This window comes from Cololabis saira, chromosome 10, assembly GCF_033807715.1.
Source record: "Cololabis saira isolate AMF1-May2022 chromosome 10, fColSai1.1, whole genome shotgun sequence".
Lineage (NCBI taxonomy): Eukaryota > Metazoa > Chordata > Actinopteri > Beloniformes > Belonidae > Cololabis > Cololabis saira.
This window is the reverse complement of record NC_084596.1, coordinates 1698087-1719635: the sequence shown is the minus strand read 5'-3', so window position 1 is coordinate 1719635 and position 21549 is coordinate 1698087. Positions and strand designations below refer to the sequence as shown.

Here is a 21549-nt window from a genome sequence, read left to right as displayed (position 1 = left end):
CCCAGGCCCCCCGGTCTCCACTCAGCAGCGCCGGTTCCCCCCAGTGTCCAGCCGCGGTACTGCATCTAAAAACCCCATGTGGCCCAGAAAGCTTTTTTCCCATAGACCGCAATAGTAAAAGATCGTCCTCTAAAACTGTTCACAGGAACCTCCAGCTGTAATCACCGGCAATTACTAATCTTTGTATTCTATATTTTTAAGTCATGGACTTTATATCCGTCAAAAATGTTTTATAACGGCCAGAAAAGTCAAAGAAAAGTCTCTTTCTGGGCGTGACGTCACGGCTGACGTCACAGCCGTGTCCGTGCATTCCACGGATGTTTATATTAATATATATTATGTAATTATATTATATTAATACATTAATAATATATGTAATACTATACATGTAATAATATACATTAATTAATATATTATATTAATACATATTATATTAACATTCGCGTCATTGCCCCGGGGCATGATGGGAGGCCCCAGAGCATCATGGGAGGTGACTCAACTGAGCATGCTCTATGGGCCGCACAACACGGAAGTAAACCCGGAAGTCAGAGATTTTTTCAGCGGATGCGCTGGCTGAGCAGAATGCATTGAAATGAATGGGCGGCCATTTTCAATCTCCCATCCAGCTCTATAATACATCCATGGTCAGACGTCACCGGTGATTGTTCTGATTAACGGTTCGTAGTTTTAGACAGAAAAACATTTCAAAATACATGAAATTATTCAGCTCATCGGTTCATAAATCCACTCGTGTTTTTAAATTTATTAAAAATAGAACTTTATTGTGTTTTTACTATACATGGATTGTAGTTTTCAATAAAGGGAAATTACATCTGTAAAGTCACATTAGCTTCCGTTAAACTTCATGTAAACAGTTTAAAACGTTGGTCCTTCGTGATCATTAGCTGTTAGCTGCTGTTAGCTGTAAGCTGCTGTCATTAGCTGTTAGCATTCACTATTGATCATTAGCTGCTGTCATTAGCTGTTAGCTGCTGTCATTAGCTGTTAGCTGCTGTCATTAGCTGTTAGCATTCGCTATTGATCATTAGCTGTTGTCATTAGCTGTTAGCTGTTAGAATTAGCTGTTAGCTGTTGTCATTAGCTGTTAGCTGCTGTCATTAGCTGTTAGCTGCTGTCATTAGCTGTTAGCATTGGCTATTGATCATTAGCTGTTGTCATTAGCTGTTAGCTGTTGTCATTAGCTGTTAGCTGTTGTCATTAGCTGTTAGCTGCTGTCATTAGCTGTTAGCATTGGCTATTGATCATTAGCTGTTATCATTAGCTGTTATCATTAGCTGTTAGCTGTTGTCATTAGCTGTTAGCTGTTGTCATTAGCTGTTAGCTGCTGTCATTAGCCGTTAGCATTCGCTGTTGATCATTAGCTGTTGTTATTAGCTGTTAGCTGTTAGAATTAGCTGTTAGCTGTTGCCATTAGCTCTTAGCTGTCAGCATTAACTGTTAGCTGTTGTCTTTAGCTTTTAGTAATCACCCGCGGTGCCTCTGCTCCGGACCAGCTCTAGGCTAACCAGCGCTAGGCTAACTGTCCACGGTGGCTCAGCTCCGGACCAGCGCTAGGCTAACCAGCGCTAGGCTAACCATCCGCCATCAACTCGCTCTCAGACAGAAAACACGTTTAGGACTCAAGCCGTCAGAGAAAGTTCCGGTTCTCCGCCGGTCCGGGGTTCCCGGCCTCGTCCATCGCTAGGCTAACCAGCGCTAGGCTAACCGTCCGCGGTGCCTCTGCTCCGGACCAGTGCTAGGCTAACCAGCGCTAGGCTAGCCGTCCGCCGGTCCGGGGTTCCCGGCCTCCTCCGGGACCAGCGACTCCCCCGGACTCAGGCGGACGTCGCCCGTCGGGTGGGCGGCGACCTGTTTCAGGTAGTCCTCCGCCCGCAGCAGCTGATTGGTCCAGTCCTGACACGCCTCCTCTATCCTTGGCCCCGCCCCCCCGTACTCCGGGGGCAGCACCTGCGGCGGGAAGAGGCCGAGCAGGGCGTCCTGGAAGTGGGGGCCGTGCATGTGGACCTGGGGGGGGCAGAGGGTCGGGGGTTAGCTTTAGCCATTTAGTTTTAGTCATATTTTAGTCATCTGAAATCTATAGACTAAATATAATAAGAGTTTTAGTCTTAGTCTAGTTTTAGTTGAGTAAATATAAGAGTTTTAATCTTAGTCTAGTTTTAGTTGAGTAAATATAAGAGTTTTAATCTTAGTTTAGTTTTAGTCGACTAAATATCATAAGAGTTTTAGTCGTAGTCTAGTTTTAGTCGACTAAATATAAGAGTTTTAGTCTTAGTCTAGTTTTAGTCAACTAAATATAAGAGTTTTAGTCGACTGAATATCATAAGAGTTTTAGTCTTAGTCTAGTTTTAGTCGATTAAATATAAGAGTTTTAGTTTTAGTCGACTAAATATCCAGAGTTTTAGTCTTAGTCTAGTTTTAGTCGATTAAATATAAGAGTTTTAGTTTTAGTCGACTAAATATCCAGAGTTTTAGTCTTAGTCTAGTTTTAGTCGACTAAATATAAGAGTTTTAGTCGACTAAATATAAGAGTTTTAGTCTTAGTCTAGTTTTAATCGACTAAATATCAATAGTTTTATTCTTAGTCTAGTTTTAGTCGACTAAATATCATAAGAGTTTTAGTCTTAGTCTAGTTTTAGTCGACTAAATATCATAAGAGTTTTAGTCTTAGTCTAGTTTTAGTCGACTAAATATCAAGAGTTTTATTCTTAGTTTAGTTTTAGTCGACTAAATATCATAAGAGTTTTAGTCTTAGTCTAGTTTTAGTCGACTAAATATAAGAGTTTTAGTCTTAATCTAGTTTTAGTCGACTAAATATCATAAGAGTTTTAGTCGTAGTCTAGTTTTAGTCGACTAAATATAAGAGTTTTAGTCTTAGTCTAGTTTTAGTCAACTAAATATAAGAGTTTTAGTCGACTGAATATCATAAGAGTTTTAGTCTTAGTCTAGTTTTAGTTGACTAAATATCAAGAGTTTTAGTCTTAGTCTAGTTTTAGTCGATTAAATATAAGAGTTTTAGTTTTAGTCGACTAAATATCCAGAGTTTTAGTCTTAGTCTAGTTTTAGTCGACTAAATATAAGAGTTTTAGTCGACTAAATATAAGAGTTTTAGTCTTAGTCTAGTTTTAATCGACTAAATATCAATAGTTTTATTCTTAGTCTAGTTTTAGTCGACTAAATATCATAAGAGTTTTAGTCTTAGTCTAGTTTTAGTCGACTAAATATCATAAGAGTTTTAGTCTTAGTCTAGTTTTAGTCGACTAAATATCAAGAGTTTTATTCTTAGTTTAGTTTTAGTCGACTAAATATCATAAGAGTTTTAGTCTTAGTCTAGTTTTAGTCGACTAAATATAAGAGTTTTAGTCTTAATCTAGTTTTAGTCGACTGAATATCATAAGAGTTTTAGTCGTAGTCTAGTTTTAGTCGACTAAATATAAGAGTTTTAGTCTTAGTCTAGTTTTAGTCAACTAAATATAAGAGTTTTAGTCGACTGAATATCATAAGAGTTTTAGTCTTAGTCTAGTTTTAGTCGATTAAATATAAGAGTTTTAGTTTTAGTCGACTAAATATCCAGAGTTTTAGTCTTAGTCTAGTTTTAGTCGACTAAATATAAGAGTTTTAGTCTTAGTCTAGTTTTAATCGACTAAATATCAATAGTTTTATTCTTAGTCTAGTTTTAGTCGACTAAATATCATAAGAGTTTTAGTCTTAGTCTAGTTTTAGTCGACTAAATATCAAGAGTTTTATTCTTAGTTTAGTTTTAGTCGACTAAATATCATAAGAGTTTTAGTCTTAGTCTAGTTTTAGTCGACTAAATATCAAGAGTTTTAGTCTTAATCTAGTTTTAGTCGACTAAATATCATAAGAGTTTTAGTCTTAGTCTAGTTTTAGTCGATTAAATGTAAGAGTTTTAGTTTTAGTCGACTAAATATCCAGAGTTTTAGTCTTAGTCTAGTTTTAGTCAACTAAATATAAGAGTTTTAGTCTTAGTCTAGTTTTAGTCGACTAAATATAAGAGTTTTAGTCTTAGTCTAGTTTTAGTCGACTAAATATAAGAGTTTTAGTCTTAATCTAGTTTTAGTCGACTAAATATCAAGAGTTTTAGTCTTAGTCTAGTTTAAGTCGACTGAACATCATAAGAGTCATTAGTCGACTAAATATAAGAGTTTTAGTTTTAGTCTAGTTTTAGTCGACTAAATATAAGAGTTTTATTCTTAGTCTAGTTTTAGTCGACTAAATATTAAGAGTTTTAGTCTTAGTCTAGTTTAAGTCGACTGAACATCATAAGAGTTTTAGTCTTAGTCTAGTTTTAGTCGACTAAATATCAAGAGTTTTAGTCTTAGTCTAGTTTAAGTCGACTAAATATAAGAGTTTTAGTCTTAATCTAGTTTTAGTCGACTAAATATAAGAGTTTTAGTCTTAGTCTAGTTTAAGTCGACTAAATATAAGAGTTTTAGTCTTAGTCTAGTTTTAGTCGACTAAATATCAAGAGTTTTAGTCTTAGTCTAGTTTAAGTCGACTGAACATCATAAGAGTTTTAGTCTTAGTCTAGTTTTAGTCGACTAAATATCAAGAGTTTTAGTCTTAGTCTAGTTTAAGTCGACTAAATATCAAGAGTTTTAGTCTTAGTCTAGATTTAGTCGACTAAATATCATAACGTCACAATATTTTCTTGTATTTTACCTGTTTTATATTCTAACGTCACACTTAAAAGTAACTCCACTTCTCTGTCAGTCCAAACCAAAGACTCTGGTTCATCTTGGAAGTAACTGGAAGTTACTCGTGTCATTTGTTGATGTTTTTTTCCAGGATTCTGATTGGCTAGCATGACTTTATCTTCTCGTTACACTGCCCCCTGTAGGTTTGGCTGCTCATAGCACCTTAACAGTATTTATGCAGGAAATGATGGTATTTTTCAAAATGTTGTGGGGGGAATATCTGTTTTTGTAAATAAGGGCTCTGTGGAAACGTGGCCTAAAGTGTCAGTTATATTTCGTCATGGTCTTCCTCATCATATCTGACTTTTTATTTCGTTTTTATTGAGTTTTCAGCGGTAAAAATGTTGGTTAGCGCTGCCGGAGACTCACCCGCTGCTTGATCTTGTCCGGCAGCAGCGGCCGGATCATGGCGAAGACGGGCCGGAAGAACAGCGGCTCGTTGACCAGGTGGATCCCTCGGACCTTCAGGGGGAACGAGTCCTGGAACAGAGACCCGGTCAGGGTTCCAGTCACTACGTTTACATGCAGTCACAATTGGTGTTAAGGTCAATATTCCGGTTACTGAAACATTGGGAATATTCCGTTTCCATGCGTGAGCTAACAGGGTTATCCCTGTTGCCATGGTGATTAATCATTTATCAGGATCAAACCAGCGACGCACGGAGAACATCATGACGCAGTTCCCCTCATTTCTGCTTCTTCTTCCTGGATCCAAATCCAAAACACCAATAATAACAGCAGCACGGCGGATAATCGGACCCGCTGGTGCCGTTTTGTTTCTCGGCCCTGATCTGGTCTGGCTTCGTACAAATCCTGCTTCAACTTTTCTCTCTCCTTCTTGTAAATCTTCTATCCCGGTACTTTCTACCGTCTACAAATGCAGGAATGTTCATATCCTTCATTACATTTATGAAGTGATTAGTCTCCTCCTGGTCTTGGTTTCTCCGTGTTTATAAGAACTTCCTGGACTCAAAAGACCAGGATTCCTTGCGAAAAGAACAAATTCCTGTTCCTTTTGATGGGGAAATCCTACGGAAGAGAATCAGAGCCATGCAGGAGAAAAATATACGAGAGGGGAAGATTTTTTTTTTATTGGGCACTTGAGAAAAAAGTCGAAATGTTGAGAAAAAAGCGAATTTTCGACTTTATTCACGAAATTCTGACTTTTTTCTCGACATTTTGACTTTTTTCTTGAAGTGCATAATGAAAAAAAAATCTTCCTCCTCTAAAATATTATTTTTATTTTTCCCTACCTGGCCCTGATTCTCTTCTGTAATATCCCGTTAGACTAAACATGACCAAATATTCAGGTTTTAAAAGGAGTAACCCAGGGCTCATATTCAGGTTCTTAAAAACCGGAATATGAGCAAATTCTGGTTATTCAAAGGGGTTATAGGTGTTTACATGACCGTGTAACCGGGTTATTGATCATATTCCAGTTTTAAAAGGGTTATTGATGCTGGAAACGTAGCCAGTAACGAACCCGGACTGGACCTGGATCTGGTTCTCACCTCCAGCACGGAGGAGATCTTCCGGGCCAGCGACAGGTTGATCTGCAGCGCGTGGCCGAGGCTCCAGCCCTGCAGGTCGAACACGACCTTCACCCCCTGCAGCTGCGTCTCCGTCTCCATGGAGATGAGCTCTGAGGTCATCAGGCTGACCCGGAACACCTGGAACGCCGACCAGTCCTTGGGGTTCCACTGACCTGCACACACATTCAAAAAATACTTTTACGATTCTAAATCGGTTCTCATATTAATTCCTAAAAAATCGATTTGTATGTCTAAAGATAGTTTTTTTTCATCATTACATTACAACTTTTGGTATTTGTGGCAGGGTGTAGGAGTGGGCGTGGTCTGCAGGGAGCAGCACACAGGTGGAGCGGGCCTGGTTCGGCTGATTGGGCACAGGTGTGTCCAATCAATCTCTCCACCCTGCCTGGGTATTTAAGGAGCGGCCGCACCCCGGCAAAGGGTTCTGCTCAGAGGGATGACACAGAGTGGCGGAGTGTACGGATACACGTTGCGGTCGGTGTGCAAATAAAAGTTAAGAATTTCTCCATGAAACCACGTGTCCTCTTTCCCTGTCGGTTGAGTAGTATTCTTTTGTCTATGCCCAAAAAAGTAATGGACACAAGGGACTGCAGATGCAAATTAGCCTAAGGCTAACTCTGGTGCAATGCATCAAATGTTTACATTTATGTTTTCAATTGCACATGGTCCCTCTCAAATAAAATTTAAGTAAGTAAACAAGAATAACTGATGCCATGTTTTTGCCTTTAAATATGTTTAAAGGTATGAAAACATTAAAGTTTTCACTTATAATTGCATAAATTGTTTATATTTCATTACTTTATATACTGTCTTGTCATAAAATGCTAAAAACCAAATTCTCAAAAATTAAAAACCGAAATAGAAAAATGTAATAAATTAAAATGGAATGTGGGAAAAACTTAAATATTATATATATATATATATATATACATATATATATATATACATATATATATATATATATATATATATATATATACATATATATATATATATATATATATATATATAAATATAATAAATAAAAGCGATTCCATAGTTCCTCTCTTTGCTGCCCTGGATCTGTAATTCTGCCCCACGATGTTTCTGAAAGCCGAGGTGGTGATTAGTGAATAAAGTTTCAAAAGTTTCAAAATTTCAAGAATAAAGTCGAAATTTTGTGAATAAAGTCAAAAGTTGAAAATACATTTCTACTTTTTTCTCGGCATTTCTACTTTTTTCTCGACATTTCAACTTTTTTCTCGAAATTTTGACTTTTTTCTCGACATGCATAATGAAAAAAAATTCTTCCTCATCTAAAATATTATTTTTGTTTTTCTTCCGTAAAATACAACTATCTGTGTTTGACGACAACTATTTTGTGTTATTTTATAACTTTGTTGTAGTTTTGTTTTTGTTTTTTTTGTTGTTTTTTTTTAAATTACATTTAATTACGAAAGTGTTTTTTTTTAATTGCATAATTTGTTTGTTTTTTTATTATTACATTAATTGAAATGTGATTTCTTAGGAAAAAGGGACAGATAAAACAAGATTAGTCTTCTTTCTGTTCCCTTTCATTCAAGGAAAGAGATTTGTTGTAATTATATTGAACTGTTTTGATTTTCTTTTAATGAATGAAATAAATAATAAAAATGAGCAGAGAATGCGTCTACGCACCGATGCGGTAGAGCAGCACGCGGCTGCCGTCCCGGTCCCGCTGCGGCAGCACGGCGTGGTACGAGGTGTGGAGGAGGCCGAGCACCGAGCACGGGTCCAGGCAGCCGCCGATCTCTGGACTCTCCCGCCGCCACCGCAGGTAGTTCAGCAGCAGCTGCAACGGCAACGGGACAGTTCAGGTAGTTCAGCAGCAGCTGCAACGGTAACGGGACAGTTAGCACTGACGTTAGCGGAGCAGGTAGTTCAGCAGCAGCTGCAACGGCAACGGGACAGTTCAGGTAGTTCAGCAGCAGCTGCAACGGTAACGGGACAGTTAGCACTGACGTTAGCGGAGCAGGTAGTTCAGCAGCAGCTGCAACGGCAACGGGACAGTTCTGACTGACGTTAGCGGAGCAGGTAGTTCAGCAGCAGCTGCAACGGCAACGGGACAGTTCTGACTGACGTTAGCGGAGCAGGTAGTTCAGCAGCAGCTGCAACGGTAACGGGACACTTTTATGTTTATTGAGGGCAATTAAAAAAAAAAAAAGTACAAAAACAATTGAAATATCAATATTTTTCCCCTTTTTTTTTTTTACTTTTCATAACAATAATTAAACAAAAATAAATAAATGATAATAATAAGAAAGAAAGAAAGAAAGAAAGAAAGAAAGAAAGAAAGAAAGAAAGATTTATATATATATATATATATATATATATATATATATATATATATATATATATATATATATATATATATATATATATATATATATAAATAAATACAACACACCCCTCTCCCCTTCCCTCCCTCATATGGTCAATACATTATGTTGTGTCTCGCCAAAGGTGTTAATGTCAGTCATGTTCAAGTTTAGTGTTTCATGTTTCATGTCATGTCTGTGTTCATTTCATGCACTTCCTGTTTTATTTTGATACTCACCTTCTCCCTCTCGTTTCAGATCCTGACTTCCCCCCTTTGTGTGATTTTCCCTCCACTCTGATTGTCAACTCCGCCCCTGATTGGGTCCACCTGTGTTCCCTACCTCATGTATAAATAGTCTGTGTCTCCCCTTGTCTTGTTGCCAGTTTGTTGCGTCATGTCAAGTGTAGTCAAGTGTGTCACGTCGCCATATTGTGTACTTCAAGTTTGTGGAAGATTGATCCTCCCTGAGAGCGCTTTTTGTTCTACCCTTGCTCTGCAGCGTTTTTGGTTCCTGCTTTTTCAAATAAATACTCTTTTGTTCCTGGAGTCGTGCATTTGAGTCCTCCTTCGAGTGCTGGTGGTTACAGAACAAACTGGCGAAATGATGGACTCGGCCGACTCAAAAAAACTCCACACGGCCCTCTCTGCTCAGGGCACCAAGCTCCATCAGCACGAGGCTCAGCTGGGCTCGATTGGCCGTGGCGTGAGGGGCTTCACGGAATGCAGAGTTCCAAGCCTCGGTCACCAGCCAAGTCAAGCACCTGGCTAACCAACTACACCAGGTCCTCATTCAGCTGAAAACTGCGGATACACCACCTGCAATTGCACCTGTGAGGCAAATGTTGTGAGTCCGCCACCTAGTGGGTGTCCATGTAATTGTTTGTTTGTCCCTGTGTCGTTACGCTCCAAGGTAATCCACTGGGCTCACACGTCCAAGCTCACATGCCATCCAGGGGTCAAGCGCACTATGGGCCAAATCCACAAAAGGATTGCGCGGCTTTTGCGGCCGCTAAACCGGTGCAAATGAGACAAAAATAGAGCGTCTAATTCACAAAGCACCCGCAAAGGGCGAATTGCTCCACAAACTGCGCTGCCAAGCAAATAGTGGCATTGTGCGGCGGTGCCATTTGCATGCATGCAAATTAGGTAATATTCATACATTCGGCGCAAAATTGCCCCCTTTCTATGCAAATAAGCCTCATTGCAAAAAGCGCCTAATTCACAAAGGCCAGCGCTATTTGCCACACGCAAAAATAGTGGAGCAAATACTGTGTTTCAAAAGCGTGTATTAACTGCGCGCAAACTCCTCACTCCCCGTCTCTCTGTTTCTCTCTCTCTTCAATATCATTCAAGCCTGTGTGATACTGAATGATATTAAGGGTGAAATCTACAGTCAGACATGACTGTAGACAGTCAGATCAAGTGGGGTTGTGGACTTATCTCGGATTTAAAAATAAAAATAACAGGACAGAGTTCAGGATTCATCCATACAGTAGGGGCTGCTTTATTATAAACAATTCCACCATATAAACATATAAATCTAGAATGTGTGTGTTTAACAGCTGACCTGTTGGTGTGTGTAGCAAAACAAAGAACATGAATTACTTGCTTGCGCACAAAAAGGGCCTGAAAGATGCGGCGACGCGCACTGTACGGTGCGCGTTGCCGCGTAACCTACACCGTATGCTCTGCGTCGATTTAACGCGGAACCATAAATCAGCCTTGAACAGCACTGAGGGAGGAGGGAGGAGGGGGAGCGGCGCTCCCGTCCCGTTTTTCGGTGGAAAAAAAAAAACGGGGGGAGAGAGACAAAAGCATGAGCTTGAAAAGTGGGGGGGCATGTCCCCCCTGTTCCCAGTAGAAATTGCGCCCTTGCGCCTCACAGCGTTTTATTTTCACTCGCTTTATTTTTTATTTCTGCAGTTTTCATTATGGACCAATCTGTGTGCTGAAATATGGAGAACACTGGAAACAGCTCCGCTCACTCAGACAAGGGCAAATTGCACTCAGCCGCAAAACTTTATGGGCGTGTTTGCTCCGGTATATCATTAAAGCAAAATCTTTTGTGAATTGGACCTTAAAGCGGGGCAAATTGCGGGCGCAAATGCAGCGCAATTCACAGCGCTATTTGCGGGGGCAATCTATTCTTTGTGGATTTACCCCTATGTATGTCATCCAGCAGCGGTTCTGGTGGCCAGCCATGAAAGAGGATGTTTCCGAGTATGTGGCGGCCTGTCCGGTGTGTGCCCAGAATAAGACCTCATCTCGGGCCCCCATGGGTCTGCTGCACCCACTGCCTGTTCCTCGACGACCATGGTCCCACATCTCCATGGACTTTGTGACCGGTCTGCCGCCCTCTAGGGGTAACACAACAGTCCTGACGGTGGTCGACCGCTTCTCTAAAATGGCACACTTCATCCCACTTGTCAAGTTACCTTCTGCCAAGGAGACAGCAGAGACCACGATGAACCATGTCTTCAGGATCCATGGTTTTCCCAGTGACATTGTGTCGGACAGGGGACCGCAGTTTGTCTCGGGCTTTTGGAAGGAGTTTTGCTCCTCGGCGCCACCGTCAGCATGTCCTCCGGATACCACCCGCAGTCTAATGGTCAGACCGAACGCCTTAACCCGGAGCTCGAGACGTGTCTGCGGTGCCTCGTCTCCCAGAACCGGGCCACCTGGAGTGACCACCTCACCTGGGTGTTGTATGCCCACAACCAGTGGCGTAGCCACGGGTGTGCCACACCCAAAAACACACACATTTGGTTCCTGCTTTTCCCAAAAATTTGATGCATTTTTTTTTTTTTTTTTTGGTATAGTCTTCTAAGTATTCTAAATCTAGGCTAATCTACGCTATTAGTATGTAATCATGATGTTCAAAATAATTCAAAATAAAAAAAATCTTATTTTTGCATGTAAAACCCCCCGTCAGGCGATGTGTCGCGGCAGCTGGACTGTTAAACCTAAATTATGGCCCGCGTTAAATCGACGGCGTAGCCTTCGGCGTAGGGTACGCGGCGACGCACAACGTACGTGTGCGTCGCCGCCGTAGTCTTAGTCTTAGTCTTAGTCTTAGACTCCTGCAACAAAGATGTTTTATCCAAGATTAACTGTTTGCATCGTATTCTGATAGCATTGCCTGTTACAAGTTGCTCCGTGGAGCCTTTTTTTAGTCGTCAACAGGATCAGAGCCGTCAGAGCGACGACAGAGAGACTGAGGAGCCTCTCGTTGCTCATGTTTGAAAAAGATTTGAAGTGTGCATTTTCTGTATTTAACAGCGTTTGTGTGTAATGTATATGATTAATAACAGCAGCACGTCATTGATTAGGCCCCTCTGCTCCTTCACCCCCCCCCCTTCCCCGACACACACACTGGTATGAGGCTGCAGCTCCAATGCGCGCCCCCGCGAGCACGCGCTGCAGCACGAGTGTTTTGATTGATGGTAACTTTATGGAGAGGTAGAAAAGAAGAAGAGAGGAAGAGAGAGAAAGAATCAGGACAGGCAGGGGAAGCCAACAGGTTGGTCTAATATTAGGTGGAAGTGTAGGAAGAGCCACTTGGTAGGCTACTAAGTGATTAATATCTAAATATGATTATGGAAAGATTGCATAAGGAAGATTTGCAATTTATTCAAAGCTATTAAAAATGCTTGTTCCACAAAAACCTAGATGCCCAGTATGGTTTGAATTTCTGCTGACCAACCTGTCCTTTTGGGAAAATTATATTATTTTATTTAATTATTTTATAATAAAACCATCAGGCCAACCTTAAGCCAAATAGGTGTGTTCTGCCTCTGGTTAAATAGCTTTGTTGATCATGCGTAATGTGGATACGTTATGGCTCTGAGTGCATGAGTGTTATATTTCACTATGTTTGCTTCATTGGGTAGCAATGTGTGTGTGTGGTTATGTTTTTGTGATGTTTTTTTTAGGACATGCATAAAGTGTGGTTATTATATTACTATTTTGCACTGTTAATAATGTTGGATATACATGCTTTTGAATGTTTGTGGAGGTGTAACGTCTAGTTTTGTTGAAAAAAAATTTGGCACACCCAGTCTTTGCTGGTGCACACCCAAAGTCTCTTTTCTGGCTACGCCACTGCCCACAACACCCTTCTCTAAGCGGCCACGGGCCTCTCGCCCTGCCAGTGTGCCTATGGCTACCAGCCGCCTCTGTTCCCCGACAATGAGAAGGAGGTCACAGTCCCCTCAGCTCACGCCGGGGTCAGACGCTGTCGCCGGGTTTGGGCCGGTGTTCGCCGGGTTCTCCTCCGGAGCTCGGGCCACATGAAAGCGGCGGCAGATAAGCACAGGCGACCAGCGCCCCCCTATGGGCCTGGCCAAAGGGTTTGGCTGGCCATGAAGGAATGATCCTGGTAGTTAGTTAGTATTTCGGTCAATTATAAGCATAAAAATCAATAAGCAAGATAATAAACATTTACAGGTTTTACTTTGGTCAACATGGTGTTTATTTTGACTGAAAACGTCTGGGCTTGAAGCAGAAAGTTTATCTTACCTTTTTAACATAATACAATATACAAAAAGAACAAATGAAGTATCATGAGGCTACGCAAAATAATAATAATAATAATAATAGCTGTAATAACTGTAATAATAATAATAATAGTAATAATGATAATAATAATAATGATAGCTCTGAATGCAGAAAGTGAAAAGATGCTAAAGAAACCAACAAAACCAGTTTAGGTTGTCATTTCATCCTGCAAACCAAACAGGAAATAACAAACAACTGCCGGTAAAAGCACCAAGATGTTTTACCAGAACCAGAACCAGAGCTGCTGCTAAACAACTTCCTGTTGCTGCTAAACCTGAAAAACCTTTCTAGACGCAGAAGAAGAAAGAAACACATAAACGACCACAGCTATGCAGATGACACGCAGGTTTATATAACAGTGTCACCACTGTATTTACTTATTTATTTAACCTTTATTTCACCAGGTCGGTCCGTTGAGATACAGTGACCTCTTTAAGGGAAGTCTGGCCAAGAGGAGAAGGTTTTGCAATAAAATCCATTTTTCCAACCTTTAGTAATACATTTTGCCGCATTATGTAATAAGTTATTACATTTTGAGAAGATTATTAAAAAATGCACTTGCAACTTTTTTATTCTCTAGAAAATGTAATAACATGGTGCATTATGTAATAACAATTCTAAACAGAGTTTATTTGTTTGTTATTGGCCGATATAATTCCAAACTTCAAATAGGAAACTAAAGTTATATTTGGAGTTTTATACATAGATTTATTGGCTACATAGCTCTGAGGGAAATTACATAAAAAAAGGTTTTATTACATAATGAACCATGCTATTACATTTCCTAGAAAATACAAAAGTTGCAAGTGCATTTCATAATAATCTTCGCAAAATGCAATAACAAAATTTATTACAAAATGTGGTTTTATTTCAAAATGAAATGACAAAGTTATTACATTTTGGACATTTATTACAAAATGCACCGTTATTACAAAATGCGGCTCAACACCCACTAAAAAAGATAAATCTAAGCGCATGACAATATAACATATTTAAATCTGTGATATTAACAATTAAAGATGAAGTTTGTTGCTTTACATGACAACATCTAGTTTTGAACTTAATCTGCATTTGTTCAAAAAACAAGACATTGTGCGTTTTTTCCTGAACCAGCAGTATTTCTGTAATCCCAGTAATCTTTTCATTTACACACAAACAAAAGCAATGATCTTGTTGTATTTACTTTTGCTTTGAAAAAGGTTAATCTATTGGGCAGATTGACCAAAGTTTAGATGAAACATGCTTTATTTGTTTAAGTAGAAACCACAGTAAAAAATATCTTGCTTGATCTACTTAAAAAAAAATGAAGTCAACTTTTTCGTATGAGATTTTTATGTAGATCAAGAAAGACTAGACTCTTTGTATAAACTACTTAATTTTTAGTATGTACAATATTCATTTGCAAGTAAAGTCAATTTAATTTTTTTTCTTCTTTTTTTTAAATTTTTTCCTTTTTTCTTTTTTCTTTTTTTCCTTTTTTTTATTCTTTTTTTCATTTTTTTCTCTTTTTCTTCTTTTTAATTTTTTTTAAATGTTTTTTTTATTTTTAAAGTCAACTTAATTTTGATAAATAAAGTAAACTTAACACAATTAGGTTGACTGTAGTGGCTGTAAAATGTATTATTTACATACAAAAAGTTAGGTAGTTTATACAAAGACTAGTCTTTCTTGATCTACATAATAATCTCATGCAAAAAGTTGACTTATAATATTTGCACCAGGGCAGTCTGGTCCCGGTTCCTGCCCCTAAAGCCTGATTCATGGTCTGCGTTAAATCGACGCAGAGCCTACGCCGTGTCGACGCGTACCCTACGCCGTAGGGTCTGCGTTGGTGTAACGCGGGACCCTGAATCAGCCTTCCCCCGGACCCCTGCAGGGCCGGTGTTTCCCGGCTCGTACCTTCAGGGACAGCGGGACATCGAAGTCTCTGGCCCGCAGGAACTTGAGGAGGAAGCGGTCGGAGAAGCCGGAGGGGTCCCCGGACCCGGGGGGGACCCCGGGGACCCCTCCGGCCCCGGGGACCCCGCACACCAGCTCCGCCCGCCGCCGCAGGCTCTCCAGGGCCGGCCGGAGCCGCTCCGGGAGCTCGGGGATCCGCTGGCCGCTCATGACCCTCTCAGCCCGGGCTGGAGGCTCCGCAGCTCCGCGGCGCGGGGGGAGGGACCGCCCCGGGACGACAACCAATCACACAGGGTTCCAAAAGGGAAAACTGTTGTGTAACTTTATTTCAATGTGAATAAACAAAAGAGTCAGAGTGAACTTTGATAAGACATGGCATGATTGCAATATATGAGAAAACTACAGTAAACTACGTGTGTGTGTGTATATAGGCTATATATATATATATATATATATATATACACCATATATGGTATACAAGAGATATATTACTGTATATATACATAATAATAATAATAATAATAATGACTTGGATTTATATAGCGCCCTTCTAGGCACCCAGAGCGCTTTACAGAAATCATTATTCATTCATACACATCCTCTCTGGTGGTAAGCTACATTTGTAGCCAGACAGAAGCGTGGCTGCCATATCGCGCCAAACGGCCCCTCCGACCACCACCAACATTCATACACATTCAAACACATTCACACATATACATGTACGGAAGAGTATTAGGGCCAGGCAGGAGAAGATAAATAGGAGGAATAGAGGAGGAAGATTTTTTTTTTCATTATGCACTTCGAGAAAAAAGTCAAAATGTTGAAAAAAAAGTTGAAAAAAGCTGAAACGTCGAGAAAAAAGTCAAAATGTCGATAAAAAAGTCGAAATATCGAGAAAAAAGTGGAAATGTTGAGAAAAAAAGTTGAAATGACGACAAAAAAGTTGAAATGTCGAGAAAAAAAGTTGAAATGTTGATAAAAAAGTTGAAATGTCGAGAAAAAAGTTGAAATGTTGATTAAAAAAAGTTGAAATATCGAGAAAAAAGTGGAAATGTTGATAAAAAAGTTGAAATGTCGAGAAAAAAGTTGAAATGTACAGAAAAAAGTTGAAATGTCGAGAAAAATGATATGAATATGATAAGAAAAGAGGTAAAATAATAAAAGCAGCAGTTGTTAGTCAGTAAGGGCAGTAGTTCTATTTCGTCCCTACTGACCACCAGGCGGTGCTGTAAGCACTGGATATCTCCCCTCGCGCATGCGCATGTCGAGTACAATACCAACAATGTCACGTCACCCGTGACCCCTGCATGACCCCCGGAAGGGTATATCTTCCGGCGTCAGCATGGGATCGACTCCTTATTCTTCTCGCATCGCGCGTCTGAAGTACAGGACGGAAATAGGAGCTTTGTGAAGCTTCTTCCTTTCCTCCCTAAAAAACCGCCGGCCTCGGTGCAGCTTCGTGCCATTCAGGTAGGAGTAACGATTTTTTTCGTCCTCCGAGAGGCTGTGGCCGGCGCGGTATTGATGGTGTCGGGTTGCGGCGGCGTCTCCCCGCCCCGCCCCCCTGCCCAGCTGACAGAAGGTAAGCTGTCAAGATGCGCCTGACACCTGATCACAATCTGCGCAGGGAGACAGCGTTTCGCTTCCTCTCCCACTTTATTAATGTGACAACATTACTTTTTCCTTGCAGATTATTTTTTTCTTTGAAAAAAAAAAAAAAAAAGGAAAAAAAAAAAAAAAAAAAGACAGGAAAGGATTATTTTTTTCTTTGGAAAACAACACAAACACCTTTTTTGGTCTTTCTTACAGCCGTGGTGAAGGCAGCGTTTCGCTCCCTCTCCCACCGGCACATTTGTGGTGACGGCAGTGTTTCGCTCCCTCTCCCACTTTATTGATGTTACAGCATTATTTTTTCCTTGCAGATTATTTTTTTCTTTTAGAACAAAAAAAATATATATATAAGAAAGGAAAAGAACAGCGCCCCTTTGGCCTGTTTTGCAGCCGTGGTGACGGCAGCGTTTCCGCTCCCTCTCCCACCGGCTCGTTCAGGGTGACGGCAGCATTCGCTCCCTCTCCCACTTATTGATGTGACATTATTTTTCCTTGCAGTTATTTTTTTCTTTAAAAAAAAAAAAAAAAGGAAAGGAACGAGAGAGGATTGTTCTCTTCTTTTTGAGTAAAGACGCCTATTTTTGCCTTTTCTCATAGCCGTGGTGACGGCAGCGTGGCCCTCCCCTCTCCCGCCTGCATATTGGCGGTGACGGCAGCGTGCTCGCTGTGGTGACGGCAGCGTTTCCTGTGACAGGCTCACAAGGAGGAACCCAAGAGCGAGACAGTGGTGGAGTGAAGAATGAATTTATTTTAGGGAAGGGGAAAAAAGGGGGTCCGTGGGGGCAGAGGTGGTTGCTGGCCCGGGGAATGGCTGGCGTGGGGAGGAGAGGATGATGGAGGACTGAGTGGAAGCCGGGGGTCGCTTGGAGCTGGAAGGTGGCTAGGAGAACAGGCTGGTTGGTAACTGGAAGATGAGAATGGTCCTGGGGGAACAGCAGAAAAGGCAGTCAGTAACAAGATCAAAAAATAGCAAGAAGCTTTCACGAGGGTTTTCACTGGGATCGGCCTGAAGTGCGCACCACGGAGGTTTGACAACAATCTGGCGAGGAGTGGTGGAAAAGCCAGTGTAGATATACTGCAGTGGTGATGAGTTGATGGCAGGCAGGTGTGGAGACTGAGGGAGCAGATGAGCTGATGGCAGGCAGGTGTGGAGGAATCCAGGAGCTGAGTGTGAGTGGCAGATGACCACACAAAACAAAACACAGGGAGTGACACAAGGAAACACAAGGGAGGGGAGAACACAGGGAAACACAGGGGAAGAGGGAGGTACAGCCATGGCTGTAACAGTACCCCCCCCTCAACGGGCGCCACCAGGCGACCCACCAGGCTTGTCAGGGTGCTCACGGTGAAAGTCCCGGACCAGGGACGCACCAAAAATATGCCGACGAGGAACCCAGCAGCGCTCCTCAGGCCCATAACCCTCCCAGTCCACCAGATACTGGAAGCCCCTGCCGCGGCGGCGCACGTCCAACAACCGCCGGACAGTGTAGGTCGGATGGTCATCGATGACGCGGGGGGGCGGGGGGGCCGCAGCTGGAGGAGACAGTGGGCTAGTGGAGACTGGCTTCAACTGGGAGACGTGAAATGCAGGGTGAACCCTCATGTGAGGAGGAAGCTTGAGCTTGACAACGGTGGGATTTATGACAGAAAGTATCTCATAAGGGCCAACATAACGGGGTGTGAGTTTCTTGGAAGAGGTTTGCAGAGGGAGATCCTTAGAAGAGAGCCATACTTTCTGACCTGGTTTGTAGTCAGGGGCCGGTGTTCGATGGCGGTCAGCAATGCGGCGATTGCGGTCAGCAGTGCGGAGCAAGGCAGCACGGGCATCCTTCCAGACCTTGCGGCAACGGCGAAGATGAGCTTGGACCGAAGGGACGGAGATGTCCTCCTCCAAGGCTGGAAACAGAGGTGGTTGGAAGCCCAAGCAACATTCAAAAGGTGACATACCCGTGGCGGCACTTGACAGGGAGTTGTGTGCATATTCAATCCATGGCAGGTGGGTGCTCCAGGAGGAGGGGTTCCTAAAAGCAACACAGCGAAGCGCAGCGCCCAGGTCCTGGTTGGCCCGCTCCGTCTGACCGTTAGTCTGGGGATGATAACCGGACGACAGACTCACCGAGGCGCCGAGGGCCTGGCAGAAGGCCTTCCAGACCTGCGAGATGAACTGGGGCCCACGGTCAGACACAATGTCGGAGGGTATGCCATGGAGGCGGAAGACATGGTACACCAACTGGTCAGCGGTCTCCAAGGCTGTGGGGAGCTTGGGGAGAGGTACAAAGTGCACAGATTTAGAGAACCGGTCCACAATGGTTAGTATAGTGGTATTACCTTGTGAAGGTGGAAGTCCAGTAACAAAGTCGAGGGCTATGTGAGACCAAGGACGAGCTGGGACTGGCAAGGGACGGAGTAACCCGGCAGGTGGTTGGTGAGAGGCCTTGGCACGGGCACACACCGTACAGGCGGACACAAAGGCACGGGTGTCAGAATCCATTGAAGGCCACCAGAAATGCCGCTTAAGGAGGGACAGGGTACGGGCAGTTCCGGGGTGGCAAGCAAACCGGGAAGTGTGCCCCCACTGGAGGACTTGGGAACGGGCGGAGCTAGGCACAAAGAGACGATTGGGAGGCCCGTTACCTGGGTCCGGCTGAGCCTGTTGAGCATCCCTGACAATGGATTCGATCTCCCATGTAACTGCTGCCACCACACACGTCTCAGGAAGGATGGTGTCCGGAATGGAGGGCGTCTCCGCCGAGGAAAATTGGCGGGAGAGAGCATCTGGCTTCAGATTTCGAGAGCCTGGACGATAGGTAAGTGTGAAGGAGAAGCGGCCAAAGAACAAGGCCCAGCGAGCTTGACGGGAGTTGAGGCGTTTGGCTGTCTGGATGTAAGCCAAGTTCTTGTGGTCAGTCCATACGACGAACGGATGTTCGGCACCCTCCAGCCAGTGCCTCCATTCTTCCAGAGCGAGTTTAACGGCCAGCAGTTCCTGGTTCCCAACATCATAATTCCTTTCCGCCGGTGACAGACGGCGGGAGAAGAAAGCACAAGGATGCAACTTCTGGTCGGTGGCCGAACGCTGAGAGAGCACAGCCCCCACTCCAGAGCTGGATGCGTCGACCTCTACAATAAACTGACGAGTGGGGTCTGGGTGGATGAGCACAGGTGCCGAAGTGAAGAGCCTTTTGAGACCAGAGAAGGCCGCCTCGGCCTCAGGGGTCCAAGAAAAGGCGGTTGCAGTGGAGGTGAGTTTGGTTAGGGGTGCGGCCACCCGACTGTAGTCTCTGATGAAGCGGCGGTAGAAATTAGCAAAGCCAAGGAACTGCTGGAGCTGCTTAACAGATGTGGGTTTAGGCCAGTTAGCCACTGCCTGGATCTTAGCAGGGTCTGTTCTCCTTTGTCCACCTTCAAGGATGTACCCCAGGAAAGAAACTGAACTGGCATGAAATTCGCATTTCTCTGCCTTCACAAAGAGTTTATTCTCTAGGAGCCTCTGGAGTACTTGTCGGACATGTTGGATGTGTTCTCCTGGGTCTTGGGAGAAAATCAGAATGTCGTCAAGATAGACAAACACGGTTCTGTTGAGGAAGTCGCGGAGTACATCGTTCACTAGAGCTTGGAACACAGCGGGGGCATTAGTCAGACCAAAAGGCATCACGAGGTACTCAAAGTGTCCAAGAGGGGTGTTGAAGGCCGTTTTCCACTCGTCTCCTTCCTTGATCCGGACAAGGTGGTAGGCGTTTCTCAAATCCAGTTTTGAAAAGACAGTGGCTTTCTGAATGGGTTCGAAAGCTGAGTCGATGAGGGGTAAAGGATACTTATTTTTGACGGTGATGGCGTTGAGGCCTCTGTAGTCAATGCAGGGGCGGAGAGTGCGATCTTTCTTGGACACAAAGAAGAAACCTGCTCCAACTGGGGAAGAAGATGGACGGATGATACCAGCAGCCAGCGATTCATGAATGTATTGCTCCATTGTCTCTCTCTCTGGACGGGAAAGGTTAAACAGACGACTAGAAGGCAGGGGAGCCCCAGGGAGGAGGTCAACGGAGCAGTCATATGGGCGATGAGGTGGAAGGGAGAGAGCACGCTGTTTGCTGAAGACTTCACCCAAATCGTGATAAACAGCTGGGACTGCTGACAGATCTGGGGGTTCCGAGGGGGGAGGGGAAACAATGGGCTCTACTGGGGCAAGAGCAGACTGCAAGCAGGTTGAATGACAAAAGGGACTCCAGCTAACCAATTTGCCAACAGACCAGTCGAGATGGGGATTGTGTTTCTGGAGCCAGGGGTGACCTAAGACAATGGGGGCACTGGGAGAGGAAATTAGATGGAACTGGATGTACTCATGATGATTACCAGACAGGATGAGACGTACGGGTCTTGTACGGTGTGTCACAAGGGCGAGGAGATGGCCATTGAGGGCATTAGCCTTCAGGGGAACGTCCAGGGGCTCGCTGGTGACGCCTGTTTGAGCAGCTAGAGTGGCATCCATGAAGCTTTCGTCCGCACCGGAGTCCACCAAGGCGGGTAGAGGCAGGGACAATTGGTTCCAACATAATGTGGCATTGAACTGCATTCTGGGTCGGGGTTTAGGAGAGGAAGGAGTTTGGCTCGACAGAACCCCCACTGCTACTGACGAACCTGTTCCTTTTGGCCGATGGGGACAAGAGGCAAGGAAATGACCCTTTTCGCTGCAATAAATGCACTCTCCAGCTTGCATTCTCCTCTGACGCTCTGTTGGGGAGAGACGAGCCCGACCCAACTGCATGGGTTCTTCAGGGGGTAGAGAAGAGGAGGAATCACTGGAGCGGGACCTGGCACAGGGGATGGCTCGGGGAGCTAAGCTGGGTTGAGGCAC

The 21549-nt window shown here is 43.3% G+C and overlaps 1 protein-coding gene across 1 annotated transcript; it reads right to left on the bottom strand.

Moving 5' to 3' along the window:
* Positions 1-756: 756 nt before the first annotated feature.
* ttpa (tocopherol (alpha) transfer protein) lies at positions 757-15293 on the bottom strand. Its single transcript, XM_061731529.1, has 5 exons — positions 15084-15293; positions 7946-8099; positions 6248-6441; positions 5106-5216; positions 757-2025 (listed from the first exon to the last, which is right to left on the bottom strand). Exons 1-5 carry the CDS (start codon positions 15291-15293, stop codon positions 1777-1779), a joined length of 918 nt encoding a protein of 305 aa, XP_061587513.1. The 3' UTR covers positions 757-1776.
* Between the last annotated feature and the right edge of the window lie 6256 nt (positions 15294-21549).

Excerpts from the sequence above, each read along its gene's own strand:
- ttpa (XM_061731529.1), bottom strand. The coding sequence starts at position 15,293 with ATGAGCGGCCAGCGGATCCCCGAGCTCCCGGAGCGGCTCCGGCCGGCC. Across the intron at positions 6,442-7,945 it reads CGTGCTGCTCTACCGCATCG|GTCAGTGGAACCCCAAGGAC; the intron begins GTGCGTAGACGC and ends ATGTGTGTGCAG. Across the intron at positions 2,026-5,105 it reads CGGACAAGATCAAGCAGCGG|GTCCACATGCACGGCCCCCA; the intron begins GTGAGTCTCCGG and ends TGCCCCCCCCAG.